General features: G+C 33.7%; 1 protein-coding gene across 2 annotated transcripts; it reads right to left on the reverse strand.

Moving 5' to 3' along the window:
• Nucleotides 1-40: 40 nt before the first annotated feature.
• Nucleotides 41-10,976, reverse strand: LOC123213538. 2 transcript variants are annotated; one of them, XM_044632995.1, is made up of 3 exons: nucleotides 10,868-10,976; nucleotides 2,305-2,382; nucleotides 41-2,119 (listed from the first exon to the last, which is right to left on the reverse strand). In XM_044632995.1, exon 3 carries the CDS (start codon nucleotides 2,086-2,088, stop codon nucleotides 49-51), a length of 2,040 nt encoding a protein of 679 aa, XP_044488930.1. In that variant the 5' UTR covers nucleotides 2,089-2,119; nucleotides 2,305-2,382; nucleotides 10,868-10,976; the 3' UTR covers nucleotides 41-48. The 2 variants fall into 2 exon arrangements, with proteins under 2 accessions (XP_044488930.1, XP_044488929.1); XM_044632994.1 differs by having other exon boundaries at nucleotides 41-2,129.
• Nucleotides 10,977-11,823: the final 847 nt, after the last annotated feature.

Raw genomic sequence — 11,823 nt, forward strand, 5'->3', positions numbered from 1 at the left:
AATGCACACATTTTTAAAACCAAAACAACAACAAAACAATAGTAAAACTTAGCCCTCAATATCCAAAGCAATATAATCATAATCATATTGTGCCTTTAAGCCAAGATGTGTCATAATAAGACAAACATGTGTAAGGAGCTCTCCACCTTTGGCCAACCGTTGTCCATGCTCTCTCCATCTGCAATGGATTGCAGCATACCCCAACATTTCTACCCACACTTCACATATCATCTCCCATTTCTTGTCAAAACTCCAACCGTTTGATTCCACATTTTGCAAACTCCTAAACAGACTCCTTGCACTAGATAACACTGTCTTGTATCGCGGATCGATCACATGTGCAGGCTGTTGAGGTTCTTCTTCGAACAACGGCTTCAAAATTTCACTTCTTGTTTTGGTGGTGTCTTTTGGGTCTAACTTGAGCTCTCGCATCACCTCATCACATGCATTTCTATACCTCAGCTCGCCATTCCCACTTGACATCATAGTTGGGCAAAAAACTAGAAGATACAGCATATAATTTGATAAGCATCTGCTAGTTTTGCTGTTTATTGAATTGAGATCAGCTTCTCCATGTTTAGTGGAATCATCGCAGTAGCAAAGATCAGTAGCGATGTGCCAAGCAAGAATGCTTTTGTCGAAGTCACATTGAGAAGTATACCAATTACCTTCTTCATCAAGATTGTTCTTTTTTATCACATGATCGCCTCTTCGAGCCAATATTTTCTTTTCTGAATCGCCCAAACGAGGATCTGTGCGCAAATTATCTTCATGAGCGTTTATTATCCCTCTGTAGATAATCTCCTGCAAATCAGGATTTACATCTTCCCAAGTCAAATACTGGAACTTCTCCAACCAATTAAGGATGCCAAGTAACTTCTCAACACGATTGATATATCTATACATGGTCGAAATGTCTTTGATGCAAAAATTTAGCAAATTGAATTGCCTCATAGACATTGACCATCTCTTTTGATTTGCTGATAAAAATGAAGGAAAAGGAATTCTAGCTACATATTTGTAAGTCTTTGCCTTCATGGAAAAGCTCAAAACTATCAGTTTTGCCCAATCATTGAAAGAATAGTGCACGAATGCGAAAATCTCCATAACAAAAGCCCCAAGTATAAGGCAGTAAGTGATGCAGATGTCCGTCAAATAATATGGGTAAGAGTTGATATGAATAAAGATTGAAAAGACAACTAAAGTTGTAACGATGGCAAGAAAATTGAAGTAATGGAGAAACAGGCCTAAACGATGATAAACAACGATCAACTTGGTGAACAGAAAATCGTACATCAATCCAAGCTCAATTGCTACCAGATTGAAGGCTTCTTTTGCTGGCTTTTTATAAAAGTATGGGATGGTCTTTTGTGCTTCCCCTTTAGAGAGCATTAAGCCTGTAAACAAACGTGAAAATCTTTTAAACAAAAAATGAGCATCAAGGAGTTCATGTTTACCCTCTTTTTGTTCTTGATTTTCGATATCTTGGTGGAGTCCAGCTTGCATACAGAATTTAACAATACCAGGGCTAGGATCCACAATTGCAAGCAAGGTATCTCTTAATCTCTCGGTGCTGGAAGACCAAAACACCCAAGTTCTTTCTCCATATTTAATGAATCCAACAATAATCATCGGAATGGAAAGAAATGTGAGGGCATTGATATTACTCCAGGATTGTACGTAGACATAAATTGTCACTCCAAGTTGAACAACGAATTGAAGAAAGTGTCGTAGCCACAGCTCATTATCTTCCAAAGAATAAGCTGTTATGGCGTCTGGGCCACCGAGATGAAACAGAAGAAACGGAGCCCAGAATTCCTGGAGTTCATGGCTTGCGGATGGAGAACTATTTTCGCAATTTCCTTGGACGTTGGTGGCGAGGTTTCCCAAGGCAACAGTTGCTACCCAATCTGCTGCTAAATATGATGACCAAACAAGAATCTTAATCCAGCTTCTTGCTATGTATTTTCTTCGAGAGCCGAAGAAGTTGAGGATGATTTGTAAAGAAAGGCTTATTAAAACCAACACTCGAATTTCCCATGCATTCCAGAGTTTTCTTACCATTTCAGTAAAAAGTTGCTTGTCCATCTTCAATATATACTTTCCTTTGCAGATAAAACTGCAAGTAACTGAAAAAAAATTATATAATATGAATATATAATGACAATTCTACAACTTACTAAAAAAATATATGTTCATGAATTTCAAGAATATTAAATATTCTAGCAAACGGGATATGCATTTCTTTTAATTTTTTATAATAAACTAAAATACTAATAAGATAAGCAAATTTTTAAGACTTACCGAGATCAGCTTTGGAGACTAGCCACGGGAAGAGCAAGCTCTGGAAGTGAGCTCGGGAACATGCAGGCACAAAGGTACCTGTAATGAAAATAATTCTTTCACATGTATTGAAAAACTTCTTGTGAAAAGACAGAAAAAGAAATTTACAACAAATGATTGGCCAAAGGACTTATTCCCACTCAAACTTCGTTGTTTTCCAAGTTTTCACTCTTTAACTTTGAAATTTTCATTTACCCATCTACAGGTGGTTGTATCTATTAGTTTTAAAGACAAAATCGTTATTTTATATTTAATATTAAAAATAAACTTAAATTTAATTATATTTTTCCTCCAACCCAAGTTTTTAAAAATAACATTTTTCCCTTAGAGTTTCTAATTTTTCAAATTAATTTTTTTGATGATGAAGAGACTTCTCTAACGATCTTCAAGTAACGTCTCTTTCTCTTTGGCAAGTCCTCCTTCAAGTACTGTGCAATGTTGTCATCGTTAGAGAATGAAGACAACTCGACGAAGACAAACCATCTTTATCCAAAGATGAAGATGAGGTCTCATCTTCATTGACAAATAGTCTTTGTCACAATGACGCAGCATATCACCAAAAAAAGGACATGCTAGAGAGGAAGAGATGTTGTCTAAAGATTGTTGGAGAAGTCTCTTCGTTGTCAGAAGAATTGATCTGAAAAATTGGAAACCCAAGGGGGAAAATGCTATTTTTGAAAACTTGGGTTGGAGAAAATTGTTAGTTTTTAGGGTTTAAGAGGGAAAATGATATAACTAACGGATTCAGTTAATTTTAACTACCCATAGGTGGGTAAATAAAATTTTCAAAGTTAAGAGGTGAAAATTTGAAGAATCAACATATTTTGAGTGGGAATAAGTCCTTTGGCCTAAATAATTTCTTAAACTAAAGTGTATGACAAATGAACAAAATCATTGCAGGATCAATCACCCAAATGGTCTTTTTTGAATTTGGGTGATTTTGGGTGTGAATGTTAGTTGGAATTGTCCAAGTTCTTAACAACCTCTCTCAAGCTATTGTGTGAAGGGGAATACAAATATACAATCAAGCTTGCCTTATTGACGATTCCCAAATCAGTGACGCACATGCCTCTCTCAAGCTAAATGCATGCAAAAGTATGCGAAAATTAGTCAATGCTAAAGTCTTGTTAAAAATGTTAGCAATGTTGCAGATGGTGGATTTTTCCACCCCATATTGTTGACTTTGGCCAAAAGGCAATGGGAATGCATTAAATTAACTTGGAAAATTGGCTATGTTTACAGCCATATTTGTTGACTAATGGGGCAGCCAAATGTCTATAAATACTGCCCCCTTACTCTTCATGAAATATATGCAATTCTCTCTTCTCTTCTCTTCATCCGGATTCAATAGAAAATTACTCTCTCAATTCTTTCTTTCTTTCTGCTTCTTCTTGTTTCTTTATTCATTTTGTCGTGCTTTGGCTTAATAATATATTTTGGCAAGTCAATCACTTTATTATTTTTATAACACGTTATCAGCACGATCAGCTCAGGTATATTATATCTTTATATTATGTCGTTATGCTGCTTAAATATTATAAATACGGATATCCCACTTGTGATGTCCCAGTTGACTTTTAATTTCTGTTATATTTCTGTTTAATTTTTCTTTATAATTATACAATATTTGCAACCCGAAGTTTGCAAAATTGTAAATTTGGACCTGAAGTCCTGAAAATCTTGAATCTAGACCTGAAGTCTGGAAAAATCATAAATCTGAACCTGAAGTTCTGAATCTTATTTGTAACTTGAAGTTTACAAAATTATGAATCTGGACCTGCAGTCCTGAATATCTTGAATCTGGATCTGAAATCCTGAATATCATTCGTAACTCGAAGTTTACGAAATTATAAATTTGTGACCTGAAGTCATAAATATTATTTGTAACCTGAAGCTTACAAAACTAAGAATCTGGACCGGAAGTCCTGATATTATTTAAATGTTTATTTTTATTGTATTCCATTTATTTGAATATTTATTTATTCGCATATTTATTTATTTAAATATTTATTTTTATTTATATCCGATTTACAACCTGAAGCTTGTAAAATTGTGAGAAAATCATATATATGGGCCCGAAGTCCTGAATTTTACAATTTACAGCTTGAAGTTTGTAAAATCAAGAGAATACATATATATGGGCCAGAAGTCCCAAGTTTCATCAAAGTCTTTATTTTAGAATAATAATATCACTTTTGCAACCTGAAGTTTGCATAAAGTGTGAAAAATATGGACTTGAAGTCCAAAATATAATCAGAATACATATTATAATATTCTGAAAACTAATTACAAAACCAGAAGTTTTGTATATATGGGATAATATATGGACCTGAAGTTTCCAAAATTAATCTCAATATATCTCCTATAAAATCAGCTGTTTTGTAAATATAAAATAATATTTGAACCTGAAGTTTCAAAGATTAACTCATATATATTGTTTACAAAACCATAAGTTTTGTAAATATGACAATAATTGAACCTGAAGTTCCTAAAATTGGATGGATAATATTAAATGGGTTTTTTGCATGAGTCTCCACCTAGAATTTATGAGCCTGGAAAATTAACTAAATAAAATGTCCCAGAAGGACAAATACAAGGTTATTATTTTTCGGCATCATATCCCTGAAGGATTGCAAGCCGAAATATGGATATAATGATAAATCCATTAAATTTGTGAAGAAATTTGAAAGATAGATTTGAACATCAGATTCAAGAATACTCTCAATGACTCTATATTTAGTATAACTCTATAATATTCAGAATCTTTTCTTGAATGTGGAAGATAAAATATTTTCCACATTTTATTTTATGCTCCTGTAGTAGCAATATCGGAAAAGAAAATTCTAAATTAATATTTTCTCGTTATATATCGTTCCCTGAAGTGAACGCAATTACCAGAAGTAGTTATTATGAGTATGAAATACCCAAAATTTTTATAATTAAATTCATCATATATATTTATTTTAGAGTCATGCATATTATTTTGTATTTTATTGCCATGTTCTCTTCCTTTCAATATTTTGTGTACGTTATAACTAACGTAATTTTTAAATGAAAGGAAATGGACTCCAAAATTGAAGTGTTGACTTCAAAAGCTGATGTCGGAGACATATGTTTGGTGGATAGTGCAACAACACACACAATTCTTAAGGAAAAGAAATTTTTCTTATCTTTAGCATTAATTGAAACTAAAGTAACTACCATATCAGGATCAATTGATCTGATAGAAGGTTCCGAAAAAGCCACAATTATGTTAAACAATGAGACCAAATTAAGTATCAATGATGCATTATATTCAAGTAGATCCAGAAGAAATCTACTGAGTTTTAAAGATATAAGAAAAAATGGTTATCATCTTAAAACCATGAGTGAAAATGGTGCATAATTCATCTGTATAACTAGTAATGCCTCCGGAAGAAGGCTTATACTAGAAAAATTGTCTGCTTTATCATCTGGATTGTATTATACAATCATAAAGGCAATTGAAACCTACGCAGTATCGAATCAGAAGTTCGTTGATCCAAAAGCATTTATGCTTTGACATAATCGTTTAGGCCACCCAGGATCTACAATGATGCGTAGGATTATTGAAAATTCACATAGACATACATTACAGAATCATAAAATTTTATTGTCCAGTGAACAATTCTGCACTGCCTGTTCTCAAGGCAAATTAGTAATAAGACCATCTCTCTCCAAAATTGGAAGTGAATCCTCATCATTCCTGTAAAGGATTCAAGGGGATATATGTGGACCCATTCATCCACCAAGTGGGCCATTTCGTTATTTTATGGTCTTAATTGATGCATCTGCACGATGGTCTCATGTTTGTTTATTGCCTAGTCGAAATGTTGCATTTGCTAAACTGTTAGCACAAATTATCAAATTAAAGGCACATTTCGCAGATTATTCGATCAAGTCAATACGGCTAGATAATGTTGGTGAATTTACATCCAAAACGTTTGATGATTATTGCATGTCTATGGGGATTGAGGTTGAACATCCAGTCCCGCATGTCCACACACAGAATGGATTAGCTGAGTCTCTTATCAAACGACTCCAGGTAATTGCACGCACTTTATTATTAAAAAGTCAATTCCCTACTTCTATGTGGGGACATGCTATATTACATGCTGCAGCGTTAATTCGCTTGCGACCTTCTTCTTATCATCAATATTCTCCCCTACAATTGGTTTTTGATTACCAACCTAATGTATCTCATTTGAGAATATTTGGTTGTGTTGTATATGTCCCTATTGCGTCCCCTCAACGCATAAAAATGGGACCCCAACGTCGTTTGAGAATATATGTTAGATATAATTTACTATCCATTATCAGGTACCTAGAACCATTAACATGTGATCTTTTTACTACACGATTTACAGATTGTCACTTTGATGAGACAACTTTCCTGTCTTCAGGGAAAAAGAAAATGCCTCCTGAAGTTACGCATGAACTTACTTGGTATGTATCTACCATGTCTCATTTAGATCCTCGCACATCCCAAAGTGAAACTAAAGTGCAAAGGATAGTGCGATTACAAATTATTGCCAACCAAATGCCTGATGCATTTGTGGATACAACAAAAGTGACAAGATCACATGTTCCAGCTGCTAATGCACCAACAAGAATCAATGTGACTATTGAACAGTCCATTCGAGCCGTGACTGATCAATCTACCTCACGCCAAAAACGTGGTAGACCTGTTGGATCAAAGGACACTGTTCCTCGAAAAAGAAAGGCAAATAATCAAATAAATATTCCTCCAGAAGAGGTTATGATCCCTAAAGAGACTCAAGCCCCTGAAGTGGCACAAGTCCCTGAAGTGACACAAACCCCTGAAGTGGTACAAAATCCTGAAGAACAGGAAAATGAGAATATTGAAATATCTTTAAATTATGTTCATACACGAGAGATGTGGAATCGTGAAACAATTATAATTGATGATATATTTTCATTTGCAGTAGCTACTGAAATTTTGAATGATGATGATTTTGAGCCACGTACTATGGCTGAGTGCAAACAAAGACATGATTGGCCTAAATGAGAAGAAGCAATTTAAGCAGAATTAGCTTCTCTAGCAAAACGTCAAGTGTTTAGGCCTGTAGTTCCAACACCTCAAGACGTACAACCCGTTGGATATAAATGGGTATTTGTGAGAAAAAGAAATGAGAAAAATGAAATTGCTAGATATAAAGCTAGGCTTGTAGTCCAAGGCTTGTAGTCCAAGGTTTTTCCCAAAGGCCCGGTATAGACTTTGATGAAACATATGCACTTGTAATGGATATAATCACATTCAGATATTTAATCAGTTTAACAGTCTCTGAAAGACTGGATATGCGTCTAATGGACGTAGTTACTGCTTATTTATATGAAAATTTAGATACTGAAATTTATATGAAACTCCTTGAAGGATACAAATTGCCTGAAGCAAAAAGGGTCAATTCAAGAGGCTTGTACTCAATTAAATTACAACGATCATTGTACGAATTAAAACAATCCGGACGTATGTGGTACAATCGCCTCAGTGAATATTTGAAAAAAGAGGGCTATGTGAATGACCCTATATGCCCATGTGTCTTTATCAAAAGGTCAGAATCAGGATTTGCTATTGTAGCAGTTTATGTTGATGACATGAATTTAATTGAGACTCCTGAAGAGCTCTCAAAAACTGATGAATATCTGAAAAAAGAATTTGAAATGAAGGATTAGGGAAAACAAAATATTGTCTCGGCCTGCAGATCGAGCACAATTCAAATAGAATACTTATCCATCAAGTAGCGTATATTGAAAAATTATTAAAACGCTTTAATATGGATAAAGTTTATCCTTTGAGCACCCCAATGGTTGTTCGGTCTCTTGATCCAAAAAAGGACCCATTTCGTCCTAAAGAAGAAGATGAAAAGATATTTGGTCCTGAAGTACCATATCTTAATGTCATTGGAGCCTTATTATATTTGGCCCAATGCACGAGACCGGATATATCCTTCGCAGTCAATTTATTGACCCGATTTAGCTCTGCACCAACCTGTCGTCACTGGAACGGAATCAAACATATACTCCGTTACTTATGTGGAACTAGAGATTTGGAATTATTCTATTCTGTCAAATCTCCTAAAAATCCTAGTTTGGTTGGATATGCAGATGCTGGTTATCTTTCTGACCCCCATAAGGCCCGTTCACAAACGGGATATATTTTCACTTATAATGACACAGCTATATCATGACGCTCCACCAAGCAGACCTTGGTTGCAACTTCTTCAAATCATTCAGAAATTTTAGCTCTCCATGAAGCCAACCGAGAATGTATATGGTTACGGTCTGTCATCCATTATATCCGAAATGCATGCAGTCTTCCTTCTACAACAGACACTTCTACCATATTGTATGAAGACAATGCAGCATGTATAGCCCAAATTAGAGGTGGGTACATCAAAGGAGACAGAACCAAACATATCTCACCAAAGTTCTTTTACACTCATGAGCTCCAGCAGAGCAACAAGATTGATGTCAAGCAAATTAGATCCAGTGAGAATCTTGCAGATTTGTTCACTAAGACACTACCGACATCAACATTTGAGAAGTTAGTGTATAACATCGGTATGCGGCGGCTCAACAAGCAACCAAGTTAATCCTACTATAAAGAGGGGGAGCGTTCATCAGGTGGAGCATTCATCAGGCAAAATTTTGAAGTTTATCCAATATTGGACAAAAGGTGCACTGTACTCTTTTTCCCTTTACTAGGTTTTGTCCAGCTGGGTTTTCCTAGTAAGGTTTTTAATGAGGCAGTTTAAGCACGTCCAACGCCAACTTACAGAACATTTAATAATTATGTTCCTTTGCTTTGGTTTTTATCTCACTGGGTTTTTCTTTAGCAAAGTTAATATAATTATCTGTAAGTGGTAGAAATCCAAGGGGGAGTGTTGCAGATGGTGGATTTTTCCACCCCATATTGTTGACTTTGGCCAAAAGGCAATGGGAATGCATTAAATTAGCTTGGAAAATTGGCTATGTTTACAGCCATATTTGTTGACTAATGGGGCAGCCAAATGTCTATAAATACTGCCCCCTTACTCTTCATGAAATATATGCAATTCTCTCTTCTCTTCTCTTCATCCGGATTCAATAGAAAATTACTCTCTCAATTCTTTCTTTCTTTCTGCTTCTTCTTGTTTCTTTATTCATTCTGCCATGCTTTGGCTTAATAATATATTTTGGCAAGTCAATCACTTTATTATTTTTATAACAAGCAAGTTATTTTTGAGGAGACATATGGAGTAAATTAAGTAATTGATGAAAACCAGATTTGAAACATGTGGATTGATGCATTATTGTCATATAGTAAATCAATAGTTCGAGGAATTTTGATTGATATATTATTAAGTAAATACACCAAACAAACAATCTCCTGAGTAGTTTTGGTCATAATGTTACATTTGACTTCAATAGAAGATATGAACAGCGTAAGTTGTTTGTTGGACCTTCTATTTATGGGTTTGTGGCCAAGAAATGTGATGAATCTTCAAATTAAGCTTCTTGGGAAAGGGCATGAACTCTAGTCAGCATCACCATAAATTAAAAAAACTAGACTATTGTTAGTCAGAAAGAACATCCCTTGCTGAATTCTTGAGATAACATATTAAACTATATAGTTGAGTAAATTAGCATCTTATTGGATAACCATTATGAGGGTGTCATATCATAGATATTGGATGGATCTTTCATTAGATCATATTCTAATTGCAACTTTGTCTTGAAGAAACTTTTCTACTTTATAAACTATAAAATTGAAGTCATTTGTTAAGTTGTCTAAATCTCGAATTTGTTTCCACTACAAGTTTTGCATTGGAGAATTGTTTAATCTCTATTAATGTATTTGATCACACTTTCAAATCTTAACTTATGGGAGAACTTTTTGACTGCACAACATTAGTGATATCGATGTATGGAGTATTGGTGGAGTTGATATTTGGTGTTGGTGAGTCGTGACTACGTTGAGGGTGTGATAGGATCAAGAGAAAGTGAAATGCAAAACAACATGAGCAAGCAAAGGAAATTAAAAAAGAAATTTTCCGATAATTAAAATCTGAATAGTTAGCATATCAATAATAATTTATAATAAACTAAGAAGGTGACTATTTTTTTGTAAGTAATTAATTAAAAAGTTTTATGAGCGTGATAGAGATTATAATATTCGAATCTAGAACTTTATTTTAAAAGTTTTAATACCTTATCAATTTTATTAACAATTTTTTGTTGTAGGAGGTCACTAGTTTTGCCCAATAAAATAAATCATAAACATATAATTAACTAATTACAAAAGGGGTTTGAGTCGGTTGCCTCTTTAACCTTGGCATAAGTTTTTTCTACTGGTGATAGAATCATCACATATAGAATTGATTGTTATCCTTCTTAAAGAACAACTACCTTAACAAAATGCAACATAAATATATAAAGTAAAATTCCTGGATTTAAAACTAAAGTACATAAATCATATTTACAAATAACATAATAATTCACTTACTTGGAAGAAGAAAGTGCAGCCAATTGGAGTAGTTGATATTATTGAAGCTATCGTCCAAAGGTAAGAGAAATTCAATTCAACTGATGCGACATTTGAAGCCATCTTTGTTATGAAGACACACATATAAGAAATAGAGAGCTACAGAGAAGTGAACCAAAAGTGTAGCATGAATTATTTTAAGAATTACTTGCTTACTAGAGAGGATATGGATCATAAAGATGAAATGTGAATTGACCCACCAATCACTGTAATTAAAGAATTTTAAATTAAGGAATAACTTAGTGGGGAACTCTAAATTAGATTTTTTACTCAATATTGAAATAAATTCCTCCCATTTTTGTTCACAATCCCAAAATTTCTCAAATCTGAGATATTCCTAGAACCCCATGTTGTTTTCATCTTCAATAAATCTCAATTTATCACAAATATCCATTGCATCAGCTAGCACAGGCTTTCCTGGACCAAGATCTCCACTAGGGTATTCAAAAATTCCCCCAGGGGAATTGAAGTAGAGCAACATCCAGTTAAACAACTTAACAAAAATATATATATAAAAAAAAAAAATCTTTGAGTTAAACACTTCAAAACACATTTTTGTTTTTGGGTCAAATGATTATTTCCCACCTAAAGTTAGGTGAAATGACATGTTCACATTGTCAAGCTTGAAAAAATTAATTTTTCACACATCTATCAAAACCAATTCTTAATTTTATAGATCAAAGAATATTTATATTACTTTTTTAAATATTATAATAAATAGGTATTGTAAAATGTCAATATTATTTAATATAGTCTTAATAATTTAAAAATATAATATACGCCTATAGTTTATAATATGATATTTACTTTCCTTATTTATAGTGTATTTTGGGGATATAATTATTAAATTTGAAACCATTGAGAGACATATTGAAAATTTACAAATTTTGTTAACACCCTTTTTATTTTCAAAAAAT

This window comes from Mangifera indica, chromosome 4 (assembly GCF_011075055.1).
Source record: "Mangifera indica cultivar Alphonso chromosome 4, CATAS_Mindica_2.1, whole genome shotgun sequence".
NCBI classification, from domain to species: domain Eukaryota; kingdom Viridiplantae; phylum Streptophyta; class Magnoliopsida; order Sapindales; family Anacardiaceae; genus Mangifera; species Mangifera indica.